This window comes from Cervus canadensis, chromosome 8, assembly GCF_019320065.1.
Source record: "Cervus canadensis isolate Bull #8, Minnesota chromosome 8, ASM1932006v1, whole genome shotgun sequence".
Lineage (NCBI taxonomy): Eukaryota > Metazoa > Chordata > Mammalia > Artiodactyla > Cervidae > Cervus > Cervus canadensis.
In genome coordinates this window covers 16,674,232-16,694,277 of record NC_057393.1, presented here as the reverse complement: position 1 = coordinate 16,694,277, position 20,046 = coordinate 16,674,232, and the positions used below count along the sequence as shown (strand labels likewise).

Here is a 20,046-nt window from a genome sequence, read left to right as displayed (position 1 = left end):
TTGGAAAGGAACCAAGATCATTTTATCGTTTTTGAGATTTTTTGTTTGCATTACTGCAAACAAAGCTAGTGGAGGTAATGGAATTACAGCTGAGCTATTTCAAATCCTAAAAATGATGTTGTTAAAGTGCCACACTCAATAGGTCAGCAAATTTGGAAAAACTCAGCAGTGGCCACAGGACTGGAAAAGGTCAGTTTTCATTCTAATCCCAAAGAAGGGCAGTGCCAAAAAATGTTCAAACTACTGTAAAAGTGCACTCATTTCACATGCTAGTAAGGTCATGCTCAAAATCCTTTAAGATAGGCTTCAGTAGTACATGAAATGAGAACTTCCAGATGTACAAAGTGGGTTTAGGAAAGGCAGAAGAACCAGAGATCAAATGCCAACATTCGCTGGATCACAGAGAATGCAAAGAAATTCCAGAAAAATACCTACCCCTGCTTCATTGACTACATAAAAGCTTATGACTGTGTGGATCACAACAAAGTCTTAAAGAGGTAGGAATACCAGATCACCTTACCTGTCTCCTGAGAAACCTGTATGTGGGTCAAGAAGCAACTGTTAGAACCTTACATGGAACAACTGACTGGTTCAAAATTGGGAAAGAAGTATGACAAGGCTGTATATGGTGACCCTGTTTGTTTAACTTACATGCAGATTACATCATGCAAAATACAGAGCTGAATAAATCACAAGCTGGAATCAATATTGCTCAGAGAAATAAGAACCTCAGATATGCAGATGACACCACTGTAAGGGCAGAAAGTGAAGGGGGAACTAAAGAGCCTCTTGATGAGGGGGAAAGAGGAAAGTGAAAAAGCCGGCTGAAAACTCAACATTTAAAAAACTAAGATAATGGTATCCTGTCCCATCACTTCATGGCAAGTAAAAGGGGAAAACTGGAAGCAGTGATAGATTTTATTTCCTTGGGCTCCAAAATCACTGCGGACAGTCACTGCCACCATGAAATTAAGACACTTGCTCCTTGGGAAAAAAGCTATGTCAAATCTAGACAATGTATTAAAAAGCAAAGACATCATTTTGCTGACAAAGGTCCACATTGTCTAAGCTATGGCTTTTCCAGTAGTCATGTAACAATGTGAGAGTCAGACCATGAAGAAGGTTGAGCGCCAAAGAACTGATGCTTTCAAATTGTGGTGCGGGAGAATACTTTTGAGAGTCCCTTGCCCCTTGAACTGCAAGGAGATCAATCTAATCAATCCTATAGGAAATCAACTCTGAATGTTCATTGAAAGAACTGATGCTGAAGCTCCAACACTTTGGCCACCTGATGCGAGGAGCCAACTCATTGGTAAAAACCCTGATGTCAGGAAAAATTGAAGGCAACAGAAAGAATTGGACAACAGAGGATGAGGCGGTTGGATGGCATCTCTGATGCAATGGACATTAATTTGAGCAAACTCTGGGAGATAGTGAAGGACAGGGAAGCCTGGCATGCTGCAGTCCATGGGGTCACAAAGAGTTGGACGGGACTTAACAACTGAACAACAACAACAAAACTTAATTTTGCACAGGTCAACCTTTCAATTCAGAGACTGTTCAACATACAACTCAGCTTTTTCAGTGAATGGGGATTTCTACAATCTCTGGCAAGGCGGGGCAGGGAAATTCCCAGATTCCTTAGCTGAAAGGTGCAGTAAACAGATTAGTAGCATTCACTAGAGAACCTTGGAGAATTTTCTCCAGAATCAAACACTAAATGAGCCCCCTGCAACCCAGATAATTCTCAAGTGTATTCCCTTATCACTGGCTGTGCTTGATTTACTGCAAAATGAGGAAACCGATGCATGCGTTACCCAAAACATAAACACTCTGAACTGGCAACTAAAATTTCCTTCAGCTGGCATAAACCATTCAGGGATCTTTGAGGGTGGGAGGATTTTAAACTCCCAAGAGAAAAAGATAACTAAAAAGACTTCCTCAGGTTAAGGGCCAAGTCAAAAGCTATTAAGACAAAAACCTTCTGATAATCACTGGGCGTTTGGAAAGACCCAAACTGTTATCATTTGCCCTAAACTCGGAAGGATTAACATCCTGATTTGAGAGAAAGTAGCTTGCAACTTGGACCTTCCATCAGGAGCAGACACAATTCAGGAAGGGCAGACTCTTGAGCTGGAAGGGTTCCTCAGAGAGACAGCTCAAGGATCGAATTCCCTGTGAGGGTCCCTCCCAGAGGGCGGAGGGGGCCCAGTGGGGCAGGGAGCAGCAAACTGCCATTTTAGGAGGAGAGGGGCTGTGGCCTCAAGTGTTCAGAGACTACAGAAGGACGCATTCAGCCATCCAGGCACAAAACTGACGTGATCTCAGCAGAATTTGAGAAAAAAAAAAAAAAAAAACACCCGGTTAGAAATGTGAGAGAGGCTCCAGGGAGGGTTCACAGGGAAAAAAAAAAAAAAAGGAAGGTTGCCAGCGAAGTTAACCCTGTCTCCCCAGCTGTCTTCTGTGCTCTTGGCAAAGACCCTTCCTCACCTGTAACCAGCTGACACAGATGAGAAAAAAACCATGAGAAAAATCAAAAGATCCAAGTTAGTTTAGAGAACCACAGCTGAGCCCTAAAATTTATGTCAGTTCAGAAATGAGAAACCACTGAGAGAGAGATTCCTTGGGAATCTGAGCGTTTTTCTATATTACTCTTTCCCAGGAGAAAATAAATACAGAAACAGTACTTCCTTTTGCAGGTTTGGTAGAGAGAGACCAAGAAAATGCAAGAAGTTTCCCCAAAGGAAAGGAGTTGGGCGAAGGGGGTCCCCCACAGCGTCACGATTAACGGGCAGCTCTTTAACCTTTTCCAGAACCAAAAGATGTGCCGTGCGCCATCGGAGGCTTCTAGACTCCAGCCTCCCCCCACCGCCCCGGGGGTGGGGTGGGCAGGGGCTCTGAGTTCGGGTGCCAGCCGGGCACAATCAACACAACCCAGGCCGGCCAGCCGCCCAGGAGGGTTTGGCCGAGATACCCGGGCCCAGGCCAACTCCGAAACTTGCTCCGCTGCGCCGGAGCTAAGCCTTCGGGCTGGGACGCGCTCCACCTGCCGGGCACCCTACTTGGCCCCGAATCCCTGCACCCCGCCCCTGCCTGAGGAAAAGGCAGTTACCGGAGCACCCGCACGATTGGGGTGGCCCGACCAAGCCGGGAGCCGAGCTGCGCGCCCACCCCACCCCACCCCACTGCCCAAGCGCATCCCCTCGCAAGCTTTTTTTCGGGGTCTTCAAGAAGCCCTCCACTCTGACTGGCGCCCGCTTCAGAAAACCCGACTACCTGCCCTTTCGCCCCCCAAGCAGCCCCTCACTCTTCCGACCTCACTCGGGAACTCCTCGGTCCCTGGCATCTTTCCGGGGTGCCCGGGGCTTAGAAGGTGGGTCTCCATGTGCACCCCCGGCCCTCCAACAGGTGAGAAGCCTCGTCACGCCGACCCCCCGCCCTCCGCGCCTGGGAGGATCAAAAGATCTTCGGCACAGGTCCGGGCTGGGCGAGGGTAGCCGGCCTGGCTCACCTGAGCCCCGGAGGAACGCGAGGCGCACCCGGTGACGGCCCCCGCTACTCTCGACCCCGCTTTCTAGCGCCGTGCGGGGCGGGAAGGGGTTGGGGGCGCGCCGCCCCGGGACCCCGCGTCCTCACCTTTGAACCGCTCCATCGGGGCCGCGGCGTGCGCTCCTCGCGGCTCGGCTCGGGCGGCGCTGCGCTCTCGGCGCTCGGCTCCAAGCCCAGGGCCGCCGCGCTGGCCCCTCCCCGTGAGGTCACGCTCACGCCCGGACCTCCTGGCGCGGCTGCCGCGCCCGGCCCCGGACCCGGTCCCCGCCCGGCGCGTCGCCCCCGCGGGGGAACTCCGCTGCCGGCCCCGGCCGACTGTCAGCTATCGAGTCCGCTCGCGCCCGGAGCCCCGCTCCCGCGCCAGCTGCTTCACGTCCGGGCTCCGAGACTTGACCAAACCCTGGGGGAGGCCCCCGGGAGGGGCGGGCTCGGGCGGCTCATGGGAGCTCTTCTTCCAACCACCAGGCTGCGAACCCACTACCAGGAGGTGGAGACTGAGGTCTGAGTTGGGAGGCTGAGCGGTACCTAGAACACCCCCCATCCCCCGTTTGACCCCTGGGTCCGCGCACTTTTGTCCTTGGCATTTCTCGAGGTGGGACATGGGGAGGGAGGTAGGGGCATCCGAGTCCGTCCCCAGTTCTTCAGGACTTGCTGCTACTCTCTCGCAGAATTTCTGGGCAGCCGATCGCAAAGACGTCTACTTGCTGTCTTCTACCCCAGTCCAGGTTCCCTGGGCGCCTTGTGCCAGGTTCGCCCAGGACTAGAATTTATAGAGCCGCCTAGATAAATCCCGGAGAGCAGCGTTCCTGGACAGGCTAAGCGCGGACCGCCCCGAGGGGCAGCATCTATTCCTTAGGAGCCCAGTCTTGGCTCTAACTCCACCACTGCTGCCAGGAAGCCGCACACTTCCCGTCTTTTACCTTCCTTTTTTTGACCATTGGTCCCTCCATCAACAGGCCCATGTCCTCCCCACCGGCCCCTGAGGAAGATCCATGTATTCCTTTAAACTTCCATTTTCACTTTAAAATTCAATCACAGTTTGTACCGAACGCCTGGTTTTGCAACAAGTCTCCCCCAACTTCCTCGAAGGAACACTTAAGGAAGATTTGTTGCTGCTGCCGCTGTTTTCCAAAAGACTTCCTAATTCCTTCTTGGAACAGCAGAGTTAGCCCTGATGTGTCGAGACCTTCTGCCCCAGCAGTCTTAGAAATGTTTTTCTGGGTTCCATTAGCAGCTCAAATTCTCCATGGCATCCGTGGAGCTATCCTCGCAGGCCAGGCATGGGACGCTAAGGGCTGTACATGCATAGCCTTTCATTTTTGCTATAAGCCTGTGATCTGAGTAGTAGTTTTATTTCTACCATGTAGGTGAAGAAATTGAGGCTTACAGAGGTTAAACAGCTTGCCCAAAGTCACACAGCTAAAAGAGAGTCCAGCGGACATTAAGCCCAGGTGGTCTGCTTCTACATGTTTACCCACAAAACTTTCCTGGTGCTTGACGAAGTACCAGGCTGTCTGTCACTGTCTTGGGAAGTCTTAGATCAGGGAATAAAAACGGCCCAGCCAGGTAAGGGCTCTGGTTAGACCCAAGCACAAGGGATTCTGGGAATCCAATGGAGGGCCCTGATTCCGCCTGGAGAAGCCTCCTAAACCTTCTAGAAGAGGAAATGTCTGAGCTGAGTCTTAAAAGATGAGTTAGAGCTAGTTTGGTGACAGGAGAGGCAGAGTGACTGCAGCCTTCCAGGGAGAAAGCGGGGAGCCATTTTAAGGGTCCAATAGTTGTGTGCTGCTGAAGCCAAAAGGAAGACCCCAGGAGTGGAGAAGGTGAGGCTAGAGGGGTGGGCACAGGCCTGCTCCAGGATCCAGAACACGGAGTGATCTGAAAGTTAAGAGGATTGGGTAGCCCTGAAAAGTGAAGGTGTCCGAGATTTCCTGGGCAGCTGAGTGGAGGGTGGAGTGTAGGAAGCCGTCGTACCAGCCAGGTGAGAAGTCACTGGGGTGGTAGAGACCTGAATGAGAGGACCGGGGCAGAAACAGGCAGAAGTTCAAGGCCAGGGCTCTGTGCCTGAGTGCAGGGCTTGAGGGAGATGGAAAGGCCAAGGCAGACCCTGCAGTTTCAGCAACTTAGGTAGCCAGGGGGCAAGTGTCCCTACTCCATCAGTCAGTTCAGTCGCTCAGTCGTGTCTGACTCTTTGCAACCCCATGGACTGCAGCACACCAGGCTTCCCTGTCCATCACCAACTCCCGGAGCTTGCTCAAACTCATGTCCATTGAGTCGGTGAGGCCATCCAACAATCTCATCCTCTGTCATCCCCTTCTCCTCCTGTCTTCAATCTCTCCCAGCATCAGGGTCTTTTCCAATGAGTCAGTTCTTTGTATCAGGTGTCCAAAGTGTTGGAGCTTCAGCATCAGTCCTTCCAATGAATATTCAGGGTTGATTTCCTTTAGGATGGACTAGTTGGATCTCCTTGCTGTCCAAGGGACTCTCAAGTGTCTTCTCCAACACCACAGTTCAAAACCATCAATTATTCAGTGCTCAGCTTTCTTTATGGTTCAACTCTCACATCCATACATGACTACTGGAAAAAACACAGCTTTGACTATACGGACCTTTGTCAGTAAAGTAATGTCTCTGCTTTTTAATGTGCTATCTAGGTTTGTTATAACTTTTCTTCCAAGGAGGAAGCATCTTTTAATTTCATGGCTGCAGTTGCCATCTGCAGTGGTTTTGGAGCCCCAGAAAATAAAGTCAGTCAGTCAGTCCTCAGCTATTTATTAGCTGAGCCCCTGTCCGGTCCCAGCTGCTACCAGGCGCTACAGAGAGCAGAGGCCAGGTAGCAGAGGGACTGCTGTTGGGAGTGTGGGGTGGGGCTGGGGACAACAAGTGGGAAGAGAGATGAGCATCCTCGAATCAGATGCAGATAAGTGTTAGCAAATTGGGGTGTTGGGGGCAGAAAGTGAAGGGCCCCCAGCAACTCCGAGTAGGCCTAGAGACCCAGGTCTGAGCCCTCAAAGTCACTCCCATACATTATTTCAGTTCTCTCAGCCACTCTTCCAGGTGGACTGGGCTCATGGGGGTTCAGAAAACAGGAAGCATGTGGGCATCTCGGGGAACAAGGGACAGGAAATAGTGTTCAGGGGGCCTCGGGGAAGCAGGGACTGGGAACTGGGTCAAGATGGGGGGGCCTCTTGTTTTTTTATGTTCTCCCTCCTCCCTCCCTTTCTTCATCTTGCAGATGGCCAGGCATGGTGCCCACCTTCCCATGTACAGTGTCCAGAGACAACTGGACATTTCTGGGTCCCCGGTTTCCTTTCAAGTTCTCCAGGGTGATCTGGTTGTGCAGCTTGGCAATATGAGACCAGCCTCAAGTCTGCTGACCGCTCACTCCTGACCAGATTTCAACTCCAGCTGTCAGCTGGGGCCAGTAGGTTAGAGGGTCCAGCCCCCCTCCTCCGTCAGGCCTTTGTCACCGCTGACCCTCCCAGAGGGGAGAGGCTGACTCTAGCTGAGGTCACTAAATACAAAAGGTAGGATTCAAGTATCTCCATCCTATGAATGAGAGGATTTTGGGGCCTCACCCAAGTCACCAAGTGAGGTAATCTCTTTTTCAGAACTCAGATTCAGAATTCAGGTTTCCTGGTTCCAAACTCTGTGCTGTGTCACACCCCAGCCTGGCTTTCCCAGGGTTCTAACAGGGCCTCACCCCAGTCAGTCCTCTGGTGGCCAGCTCCGTTAGCACGTCCTGTAATGGCACCGTCCTCTCAAAAAGCTTCGGGGGGCTCCATATCTCTCACGCCTGCTCCCTCTCCCCATTCCCCCCACACCACCACCCAGCTCCAGCCCTTTAATTGCCTCTTCTTAAATCCTCTCTAGTTTATCTACGGAGACTTGGGAAATCCCAGAGCCTCTAGACAAACAGAAATCAATCAGAAATGTAAGCAGAATGAATTTAAAATGGGACTTCACCACCCTTTTCAAGAATGAAACTGAAACACTACTTCAAACCATCAGTAGCAATCAGAGCTTTGGAAGGCTCAGCACTGCATCCCCCTCTTTCCAAGTTGCATGTGTGTGTGGCTCAATTGTGTCCAACTGTTTGTAACCCAATGGATTGTAGCCCACCAGGTTCCTTTGTCCATGAGATTCTCTAGGCAATAATACTGGAGTGGGTAGCCATTCCCTTCTCCAGGGGATCTTCCTAACTCATGGATTGAACCCAGGTCTCCTATATTGCAGGGAGATTCTTTACTGTCTGAGTCACCAGAGAACATTCAAGTCCTGGATGCAGTTTAACCCCATGTCTTTAGTCCCTTTGCAACTTCCATAAAGGAGCCACCCCATTCAAATTCTAATTCATTGAGTTTTTGGCCTCTAGGATCAGAGGATCTGGTTTCCTGCACCTTCTCAACCTTCTGAGGGCTCTGACCAACCCCACCCCAGATAGACCACAGGATCCCTAATGGGCTGTTCTGTTGCAGGCAGTCCTGAAACCAAATTGAGTACCTCCAATCTGGAGGGTAGGTAGTGGGTGGGTGTTCCCACCAAGTTCAGCAGGGCTGGGGGTGGACTGGGGCCTCTGGGTGCGGGTGGAAGAGTCTGGAATCAGCTAGAAGGGCTGATTCTCCCCTAATTCCTAAACCAGTTCTCGGCACCAGCAAGGTTTCTTCAATCATGAAGTGCTGAGGCAATTGCCAGCTGAGGCAATGAGGAGGGGAGCCCAGCTTTATAAAATTATCCTATTTAATTCTCACAGCCACCCAGGCAGCATATACATTTCCCCATATTTCACACATGGTGACCTTGGAACTTGCCCAAGGTCACCACTGGGCAGGACCCAAGCCAGTCCCATTTGAGCACCATCTCTGACCCAGCTACCTAGGAGTATAACTGCTGGGTGATTTGTTAATTCCATGCTTAACTCTCTGAGGAACTAACCAAAATGTTTTTGCAGAGGCTCCACCATTTCACATTCACACCAGCAAGGCATAGGGGTTCCCGTTTCTCCACACCCTCATCAACACTTTTTATTTTCCATTTTTAAAAATTATTCCCATCCTAGTAGGTTTCATTGTATTTTTAAGACTCTGGAGTCAACATGCCATGAAGATAACATTTCTTCTTAAATCCGAGTGGTTGCTACAAGAGTGTATTTTATTTTATATAGTGAGGACCACTGGCTGGGGTCAACCCTCTCATAGTTTTGTTGATGCATTTGAAGAAGCCGAGGCCTAGAATTTTGAAGTAGAAAGTTTGTTCAATATTCAGGTGACTGATCCTCCTGGCCAGCATGTTTGAAATACTCCAGAATTTAAAATAAATAAATAACAATAAATATTTGGGTGGCTCAGAGGATAAAGAATCTGCCTACAATGCAAGAGACCTGGGTTCAATCCCTAGGTCAGGAAGATCACCTGGAGAAGGGAATGGCAACCCACTCTAGTATTCTTGCCTGGAAAATTCCATGGAGAGAGCCTGGCGGACTACAGTCCACGGGGTCACTAAGAGTTGGATGTGACTGAGTGGCCAACAACCAACACTTTCAAAGAAATAAAGACAGCCAAGGCTTCGAGGGAGGGGGCAAGGAGAGGGGGGTGGACACATGCATCCTTGCTCTGTCTTTTCCTCTCCCCATGCTGTCTTTCCTAATGCTTGCCCCAGCCTATCTCCAGGCCCTTCTGTCTCCTAACTTCTGCCCAGATTCCCAGTCCATTGATGCAGAACATTTCAGGGCTGTTTGGAAACGGGGAATCACCAGCAAATCCAGCATTCAGGATGCCAGAACCCAGAGCGGTGCCAGTAGCAACCAAAGCAGACCAGCGGCTGGCAGGTGCACCAGCACCCAAGCTCAGTGTTCAGCGAGAGTCCTTCCTCCAGCTGCTTGTGCTCGGGCTCAGAGGCCCCTTCTCCCCGGGTAGTCCCAACACCGTGTCACCCGAAGTCATACAGAACCCCCGAAATGTGCCTGAATTATGGTGCCTGGGCAGTGGTCAGCGTCTTGATCTTGGTTTCACTTCTTGAGTTTTTTTTTTTCCCGCTGACTCTTCCTGTGATTGCTAAGATAATCATTTCTCAGATGAGGCTTGGGCAGAAATGCAGCTGAACTAGAACTGACAGCCTTGCAGGTTCCTCAGAGTCCCCAGATAAGGACACCTTGCAGAGGAATCATTCATTTGCGCCTGGAAGCTGAGAGTACTTCCTGCTTCCTTCCCCAAGCTCCCGTCCCCCTGCAGAGCCCCAGCTGGTCCTTCCAGACCCAGCCCAGAGGCCTTTCTCCTTCATCAAGGCTTCCCAGAACATTTTGAAAGGCCTGAAGGATTGAAAGGATTCTTGAAATCCTGTTAACACTTTCCCACTTCCAAGATCCATTTCTCATTTACTATCAGAAAACAACCACCATCTTTTTAGATCTTAAGCTCTCCAAATAGCCTACAGGATCTTGTGAGCAGGAATTCAGTAAAAGCCCCTTGATTGCCAGCCTATCAGGACTGGCAAGTCTCAGGTGCCTAGGTTTATAGACTGGCTGTGGGTCCACAGACCCTGCCATAAGCCCGCAGCCACTTGTCTGCAATAGGTGCTTTCCCAGCACTATGCTGCCAACAGGCTCAGCTCCCCAAGGCCTCTTGGGGCTGCCTGTGCCCACGCTGGGCCAGAACAGCTCAGCCTCTTAATCCTTCTCCATCTAGCAAGGCTGAGCTTCAAATTCTCATCACTACATTCCAGAATCCACTCCCTCCGGGCTGACCTGCCTGGTGACTCTCTTCTTCCCACTCCTTGGTGCACTCTTTTTGGATCCCTTTCCAATGGCTGGATGAAAGGAGTGGAATTTTATGTCTTTTGCCCTAAAGTCACTGACTGGGGTAAGGGATAAAATATAAAACCTGCTATTGTTAACTGTGGGCTTCTCTGGTGGCTCTCAGTGGTAAAGAATCTGCCTGCCAATGCAGGAGATGTGGGTTCCTTCCCTGGGTTGGGATGATACCCTGGAGGGATGGGCGGATAGCAACCCACTGCAGTATTGTTGTCTGGAGAATTCCATGGGCAGAGGAGCCTGGTGGGCTACAGTCCATGGGTGTCACAAATTGGACATGACTTAGCAACTGAGCACTCATACATAGGGTAAAAGGGATGGAAATGGGAAGTAGTTACTGAGTGATTGCCTCAATCTTACAGAAACAAGATTTCATTTATATTGAAGATAAAATGGGCATGCACTGATGGAGCTCCTGCTAGGCAGCCCCGGGAGAGGCAGGAGGGTTAGAAGGCTGTCTGGGGGGCACAGGCGCATCTCTGTGACCCTGATCCAGGAGCCTTCCCCAGCAGGTCCTCTGTGCTGCTGCCAGCTCACCAATATGCCTACCCTTAGACACACAGCATGGTTTTCCTTTAAAAGTATCCGTTGAGTTCAGTCCCCCCAGTCTCAAGTTCAGTAAGGGATGTGCCGAGAGAATGACTGACCTGGAGCCACAAGAGCAGGACTGGGGCTGGACTCTGAATCCCCTGATTCCCAGGCCGGGGCTCTTTCCGCAGCAACCACTGTGCTGAGGGTAGAAGCAGGTCTGAACCCAGTTCCTCCAGGAGGGAAAATGCTGCCACATCTGACCAAGGCCCCTGGTCCTGTTCTGCTCAGACAGTCTTTCAAGAGCCCCAGACACCAGGCTCTTCACTGTGGGTACAGCCTAGCACATAGACTTATCCACAAGTCATCATGAAAGAGTGAAGCATTTTCCACAGGCGTGATCGTATCCCTGAGGGGACAAAAATTTGTTCTTGGGAGGGGCAAGAAAAATCTCATGATATATAAACATACATACATAGCATATAAACAGATACACAGTATGTCTATGGCATTAAAATTTCACAGGTGAGTAAAATCTCAGCCACCAATTAAAACATGTTTGGGGCTTTTCCCCATACCACCAAACAATGCTCTGATATCAGCTGGGTACCCTATGATTCGACTCAATTCTGACACCATCTACCTGGAGATAGCATCAACTCCAAAAGGTTAAGGGTTCAGTCCTACGAGACTGCGCTCCAAGCCCTTCCCCGCCCCTAATCCCCACAGCTTCTGATGCCAATCCCAAATTCAGTTTATCACTATGCTTCCGATCAATTGCCTATATACTGGTAACGCCCAAGACTTTCTTTTCAGGTTTGATTAATTTACCAGAGTGGCTTACAGAACTCAGAAATACATTTTACTTCCTAGATTACCAGTTTATAATAAAAGGATACAACTCAAGAATGGCCAGATGGAAGAGATGCAAAGGGCAAGGTCTGGGGGAAGGGCACAGAGCTGCATGCCTCTCCCAGCTCATCGCTATCTCCAAATCTCCAGGTATTCATGAAAGCTGGAAGTTCTCCGAATCATTTTCTTTGGGGTTGTTATGGTGTCTTCATTACATGGGTATTGTTAATTAAATCACTGGCCACCAGTGACTGATTCAACCTTCATCGCCTTCTCCCCTTCCTGGGGGGTGGCATGGGGGTCAGGGGGTTGGGACTGAAAGTTATAACCCTTAAGTCACATGGTTGGTTCTCCTGGCAACCTGTCCCCATCCTTAGGAGCACTCCAAAATCACCTCATTGACATAAACATGGGTGTGATGAAAGGGGGTTGTTATGAATATCCAGACACCTTTATCACGCTTATCACTTAGGAAAGTTCAAGGGTTTTAGAAATTTCTAAATAGCTATAAATTTATTGTCATAAATCACAATATCACAAATAGAACCTAGGAGAAAATGTCTATAAAGACTCCTAGACAGGAAGTTCCCTGGTGGCCCAGTGGCTAAGAGGGCCTGGGTGTGATCCCTGGTCAGGGAACTAAGATCCCACATGCCACAACTAAATATCCCGAGTGTAATTTAGACCTGATGCAGCCAAACAACTAAATAATTTTTTTTAAAGGCTCATGAACAGAGGCGATGAAGAAAGAAAGGTGAAAAACACCAGAACATAGGCTCTAGAGTCAAGGTTAGACTCTCCCCTCTACCTGTTTCTAGCTGATGACCTTGGGCAACATACTCAACTTTTCTGTACGCCAGTTTATCCCTTAGGTCAGATCAAGATAAAAATTGTATTCACCTCACAGGTTGGCTGTGAGGATTCCATGAGATAGACAATACACATAAGGCACTTAATTCCATGTCTGAGACGTATGTTCACAACAGGTGTTAGATGCAACAATGATCAAGATGGCTGGAAGGGAGGGAGTCTTCCCCCCACATGATAAGAGTCACTCCTGCCTCCTGTGGGCTCCCTTGATGGCCCAGTGGGTAAAGAATCTGCCTGCAGTGCAGGAGACACAGGAGACTCGGGTTCGACCCCTGGGTCGGGAAGATCCCCTGGAGGAGGACATAGCAACCCACTCCAGTATTCTTGCTGGAAAAATCCCATGGACAGAGGAGCCTAGCAGGTTACAGTCCAACGAGTCGGGTGCAATTAAGCACACGTGCCTCCTATGGCAGAGAAAACAAAGCTCTGGAAGGTTTCAGAAATCCCTCTACAGGAAGAAGGGTCCTGCTTGGTACCAGGGATTAGAACTGGTGCTAAGATTTCATTCAACCATTCATCCACTCACCCACCCACTCAGGTCTCTGCTCTCCATCTCTACTTCCCTGTGTCTGACACTAACCATGGCACCTGGGGCTTTATTGGATGATAAACTGCACAAAGGGACTTATAGCCTCAAAGGGGACCAGAAACTCCATCTTCACTGGCAAAAAAAGTCTCATCTACTAAGTGAGTGCTTCTTAGATGGTAACATATATAGCAATCACCTGGGGATCTTGGTAACATTCAGCATCTGATGTGGAAGATGTGGAGTGGGACCAGAGAATCTGCCTTTGTGACAACCTCCCAGGCAATGGGGATGCCCTGATCCAGCACTACAAACTGAGGAGCCAAACAGTCACGAGGCTTTCCTTTCCCACAGTTAACCAAACCGAGGAAATGATGCTTCCCTTTCTCTGCTGATGGTTGCCTACTATTTTATCATGGGCCCATGATAAAAGCATCTAGAAGATTTCATGCTGGTACATTCTAGAGAAGACTCTTGAGAGTCCCTTGGACAGCAAGGAGATCAAACCAGTCAATCCTAAGGGAAATCAACCCTGAATACTCATTGGAACGACTGATGCTGAAGCTTCAATACTTTGGCCACCTGATGGGAAGAGTCGACTCACTGGATAAGCCCCTGATGCTGGGAAAGATTGAAGGCAGGAGTAGAGGATGACAGAGGATAAGATGGTTAGATGGCATCATTGACTCAATGGACATGCATCTGAGCAAACTCCAGGAGATGGTGAAGGACAGGGAAGCCTGGAGGGCTGCAGCCCTAGGGTTGCAAAGAGTTGGATAAAACTCAGTGACTGAATGAACAACAACAACGAATTCTGGAACAAAATCTTCAAGGCGAGTCCATTCTGCACCTGGGGTCACAACTGGTTTCTGAGGATTCTGAACGTTGAGTTACAATGAGCTCGCTTCAGTGCTCCTGCTGGATCACACACTTGTACTTGTTTTTCTTTCAGGATCAAAATACTCTGGGGGAGGGAGAAGAGAAGAGGGTGAGGAGGAGAAAGGGGAGGGAGAAGAAAAGGCTGGCCAGGAGGAGACAGCCTGGAGAAAGAGAGAGGAGGATCCTGGCCAGGCACTTCCAACTTCCCTTTTGTTTGGAAACAGCCTCAGGTAGCCAGCATTTCTCCTGGCAGAAACAACTGAGAGAATGTAAATGGGTATAGAGGAGGCTCCACCAGGACAGAGCACTTGAAACCAGGCCACTAAAATCAGCCGGTGTCTGGGGACCTCGTTCTGTCACTTGATTAGAATTTTTAGTGTAATTCAAGTAATGTTTACGGACGGTCCCAGAGCAGAAGGGCCTGGGGTGTGGGGTTTGGAGCCAAGAACAGGCAGGTCCCAGATGGCAAGGAACAACAATCATTTTTCTTTTTTTAAAAAAAGCACTCGAGGAGCAGTTTTCTCAGAAAAAGAGTAACCTGTTAACACATAACGGTGAGAGCCCAGTCTCTCAACTTGGACTGTTGAGAGAAGGCAGCTGCACGTGTGTGTGACCTACGGATGGTCTCTTGGGTCGGCCCCACCCACCTCGGGGCTCTTGGTAGGATTCACATCCTCCCACACACAAATACTCTCACAATTCAAACAACACGTGGGGGCATCAAAGTGCTCAGGGTCTTAGAATCCATGGTCTCCCCAACAGATGGGCCACCTCCAACAGGGTTGTAAGGGTGGGAGAGCTGAAATTTCCCCACCCCACCCCCAACCGCCAAGTGGCTAAGACTGTGTTCCCAATGCAGGGGGTCTGGGGTCAATCCCTGGTTCAGACACAGACCCTGCATGCCTCAACTAAGATACAGCACAGCTAAATAAATAAGTAAAAATAAATATTAAAAAAAAAAAAGATAAGTGGGAGAACTTGGGAGGCTGTGATAAAGATTTTCCTGAGCTGGGTCATAGCTTGACTCAGTCCTTCAGACTGAAGGGCTGGTATGACTGAATTATCCCAGGTCCATCGCTGATGATCAGTGTGACATTGGGCATTCATCATCTGTAAAATGGGGATAATAATAATACCTACTTCATAGACATGTTGTAAGGATGCTCCAGGATGAAGCACAGAAAAAACAGCGTAATATCTGCTATTGAGTGAATGTTCAAAAACGGGTTGTGGGTGCATTTATCTAGGGCTTAAGTCTTGGAGTGGGGTGGGTGGAGGAGAGAGGTAAAGGAAAGAGCTAAGAGCTTAGAAAGTAGTTTTTCTCCCAGTGCTTTCCTTCATGTGCATAGAAGCAATTCAACACCCTCATCCTAAGCCATAAATGTATATCCTTCCTGCTCAAACTTCTTGCCCACTGTCCACTAGGGAAAAAGCTAACATAGCCACTTCAGAACCTCTAATGACAGAGCTCTGGAAACACGATGCTCTTTTTTTTTTTTTTCAGTTGTTGCATGCAAACTCTTAGTTGCGACATGTGGGATCTAGTTGTCTGACCAGGGATTGAACCTGGGCCTGCTGCACTGGGAGCATGTAGTCTTCAGCCACTGGACCACCAGGGAAGATCCCTGCCCTCCCTCTTGATTTCCACTTTCTCCAATCTCCCATCCTTATGCATCTCCAGTCAACACTTGGTTGAATCTCATTCTTCTCCAAAATCGATTGCATCTTTCTCCACTATATAGCTTTTGGTTTTTACAATAAAACTCTGTTTACATTTTTTCAAATTAACTGCCCCTCTTTGTCATTGAATGTATTTTTAATTGCTGTATTGAATTCCAAGTAATTGAAATGTCATAATTTTTATAATTATCCTCCCATAGAGGGATATTGGAGTGATTACTAGATTTCAATGTTCTAAACAGAACATCAAAAAACATCTTAATACATATTATCTTTCTTCCTTTTAAAAACATTTTTATTGAGATATAATTGACATACTGTGCAAATCACCCATTTAAAGGGTACCATTTAATGCTTTTTACTATATTAATAGAGTGGTGCAACTGTTCATGGGGTCGCAAAGAGTTGGACACAGCTAGGGACTGAACAATAACAACCATCACCACAGTTAATTTTAGAACATCTTGATCACCCTAAGAGGAAATCTTACACCTATTAGTCGTCACCCCATTCTCCCCGTTCCCTCAGCATTCGGCAATCACTAATCTATCTTCTGAATCGATAGATCTGCTTGTTCTGGAAATAAATGGAATTATTTAATATCCCCAAAGGCATTCCACTCCACTGCCTTTTCTGCCTGGCTTCTTTCAGTTGGCATAATGTTTTCAAGGTTCATCCATGTTATAGTATGTATCAGAAGTTGTTCCTTTATATTTTCAAGTAATAGTCCATTGTATGGCTATATCACATTTTATTTATGAATTCATCAGTTGCTGGACAATGACTTGTCTCCACTTTGCGTCTATTATAAATAGTGCTGCCGTAAATATTCATGTCCACTGCTTTGTATGCACGCGGGTTTTCATTCCTATTGGGTGCACTGCATAGCTACGCCCTTACTCAGCTGTTGCCCTTGTGGTTCAGCCCTTGTTCATACGTTGAGCTCACACACTCCTCTCCACCCCAAACCTGCTCCTCTTCCTAAGCACACTACAGGTTCCACCACCTCTCCTGTTGCACAACCCAGAAACTCAGCCATCGTCCTGTATGCCACTCTCAACTCTTCCACCCTCCTCCCCACTGCAGCCCACATCCAGCCCAGTTGCAACTCAGATAGAAGCATGGCCCCAAGAATGCTTTGCAAATGCTCTATAATCAGTCAGGCCATTAATTCTTTACACACTCATACCCCTCTGTTTATTTTTGTCGAGTTACTGCATTAATGTCTATTTGATCACTATCTCAAGGGCTCAGCATAGTGCCTCCTGCCTACTTTATAGCAAAACTGCAAGCCAGTTTGGGTATGTATCACATTCCTTTTATAACATCTCACAGATCCCAATACACTAGTACTGCAATAAAAATGTGTTGACTTGAATAGCTTTTTTTTTTTTCACAAATTTTTATAGAAAAGTCAACATTTTTGGTGTGCAGTTCCATGAGTTTTGGAAAATGCATAGTCACAAAATCACCACCACAATTAGGACACAGAACATTTCATCATGTCCCCAAATTTCCATGTATTGCTTTATAGTTAACACTCCCCCTTCCCTATTCCCCGGAAACCTCTGATTTGTGGTTTTCTATTCCTATAGTTTTGCCTTTTCCAGGATATCTTATAAATCTAATCATATATCTGTGTCTTTTTGATTCTGGCTTCTCTTCCACTCAATGCCTTTGCACTTCACCCATGTTACTGTAAGAGCTCATTCCTTTTTATTGTCAAGTACTATTCCACGGTATGGAAGAACTACAGTTTATCTGTTCCCCAGTTAAAGAACATCTGGGATGTTTCCAGCTTTAGGAAGTTTGAATCATGGTAGTATAAACATTCATGGACAGGTTTCATGGGAGCCAATGTTCTGGTTTTACTTGGATGAAGACCTAGGAGATGGACTGCGCTATCACATGACCAGTGTATGTTTAACTTTCAAGAAACTGTCCAATTGTTTTCCAGAGCAGTTGTATCATTCTGTATCCCCACCAGCAGTGTGTGAGAGTCCAGTTATCCTGCATTCTTGCCAGCATTTGGTGAGAATTTTTATGTTGCCTGGATTCCAGTACTTTAGCAGATAGGTGATTTGCAAACAGTTTTTTTCCCCACCTGAGGCTGGTTGTTTCATTCTTTCTCCAGGGGATCTTCCTGACCCAGAGATCAAACCCGAATCTCTTGGGTCTCCTGCATTGGCAGGTGGATTCTTTACCACTTGTGCCACCCTAGGAAGCCCTTTCGAAGAGCCTAAGTTCTTTATTTTAATGAAGACCAATTTATCACTTTTAATATTGTATAGAATCATGCTTTTGGTATCATATCTAAGAAGTCTTTGCCGAACTCAAAGTCATGAACAACTTCCCTTATGTTTTCTTCTAGGAAATGCATAGGTTTAGGTTTTACATTTAGGTCTTTGGTCTACTTTATTTTTTTTATCTCCTGAACTTTTTCATCTGCTTTAGGTCCTAAATCTAATCTATGATATACTTGTCCATATTGCTTTCCACCCTTCAAGATCCTTGAGGGATTGTGTTTTCTAAAACATCAATATTTGTGTGACCCCGAGAATAAGGTCTCCTTAAATTGTGAGCCCTCGGCACCTCACCTGGCTCCCTCTAGTACCCACCCCTTATTTTATTCATGTTCATATCTTCCATAACACCAAGCATCATGTCTTTCACGTTAGGTACTGAATAGATGTTACTGAAATTAAAAAGTGAGATAAAAGAATAATTTGAGGCTGCTTATCCCATTGAGAATGAAGAATTAGCACAACTAGGAAAAAGCATTTCTTGACGATGCCCTGTATAGCACCTACTGTGCCCTAGATGCTGGAATGCCTCCTGCTGGCCCAGAACTTCCAGAGAGTTACTTCATCCTAAGCCGCCTTCTTACAGCAATGCATATCACATCACCCAGGAAGCAGAAATACAGAGTATATACCTAACCAAAGTGCTCTGGTGGGATGTTTTCAAAATCTGAAACACATCCAAGTAAGAAGTGTGCTCAGTCGTGCAGTCGTGTCCAACCCTTACCCCATGGACTGTAGCCCAACAGGCTCCTCTGTCCAAGAAATTTTCTAGGCAAGAATACTGCAGTGGGTTGCCATTTCCTTCTCCAGGGGATCTTCCAGACCCAGGGATCAAACCAGTGTCTCTTGCCTCTCCTGCATTGGCAGGAAGATTCTTTACCACTGCGCCACCTGGGAAGCCCAAGTAAAAAGCATGCTAGAGAAATAACACGTGAGCCCCCGGAATGGCAGACATTCTAGCTTGAGGTCAGGTAGAGGTCAGATGTGAAAAGTTAAGGGTCAAACTTGCAGGACTACTTCTCTCTCTCATCTTCCCTCTATTTCCCCCTCCCCCACAAGCTAGAGTTTTCATGAAAAACCCACTTTGTGGCTCCCTGAGCAGGGAGAAGTTACGCGGACTTTCTCCATTCAAGGCTTGCAAACTCAGAGACTGGAGGAAAAATTCAGTTTGTCTGGAAGATGACTTCCTTTCTCAGGCCGTTACAACAAAAATACCATGAACTGGGTTCTTTACAACAGAATTGTGTTTCTCACAGCCCTGGAGGCTGGCGGTCTGAGGTTGGGGTACCAACAAGGGGTATATGAGGGCCACATTCAGTTTGCAGACTTCTCCTTCTGTCCTCACAAGGCAGAAGGGGCTGAGGGGTCTTCCTGGAGCCTCTTTTATGAGGACATTAATCTCATGACAGCTCTGCCCTCATCACCTCATCACCCCGCTGCAAGACCTCATCTCCTGATTCCATCACCTCGGGCAATAGGATTTCAACACTGGAATTCTAGGGGGATTCATGCAGACCAAGCACCAACCTGTTTTAGAAAGTTTTACAGGGGGTCCCTCACCCCCCTGTCAGCAGCAACACGAGAGGCACCCTAGGGCCTCAGAGCAGCAGACCTAGAAGTGTGTGAGGACTGTGCTTAGAGAGGGGACATGGCAGGTGTGCTGCGAGCGGCCAGTAGATGCTGGACCAGTCCATTCTCACCTCTCGAAAGATCTGAAACAGCGTTGAAGCTTTGACAGAACATTTTGTCCCAGACTGCAAAAAAAAAGAAAAAAAAATTTTTTTTAATACTGTGCTGTTGTTTATCTTTTTCAATTATATAGGTTGAGAAATGCGGAGCATAAAGCTTAGTGATTTGAACTTAAGCACTTTCTAGGGGCAGGAAAAGACTCATTAAAATAAACTTTATGACCTTGGCATTCTGTACCATTTCAAAGTAACCAATTACAGAAAATGGAAATGAGATGTCAAGATTTCGATTTTAGTTTCAAAGCAAATGCAGTCCCTTCCAAGTGATTAATAATTAAAATAAGCTTCATGGTTCTAGAGAAC

The 20,046-nt window shown here is 47.7% G+C and overlaps 1 protein-coding gene across 4 annotated transcripts in view; it reads right to left on the bottom strand.

The window, feature by feature from the left end:
* Positions 1-19,716, bottom strand: part of AFAP1L2 (actin filament associated protein 1 like 2) — a 131,022-nt gene extending 111,306 nt beyond the window's left edge. For 2 of the 4 annotated variants that reach the window (XM_043475375.1, XM_043475377.1), the window contains exon 1: positions 3,637-3,915. In XM_043475375.1, coding sequence (XP_043331310.1) covers positions 3,637-3,652 — 16 coding nt within the window. In that variant the 5' untranslated portion in view covers positions 3,653-3,915. Of the gene's footprint in view, positions 1-3,636; positions 3,916-19,695 lie in introns of those variants that run through there. The other 2 variants (XM_043475376.1, XM_043475379.1) reach the window with 2 other exon arrangements.
* Between the last annotated feature and the right edge of the window lie 330 nt (positions 19,717-20,046).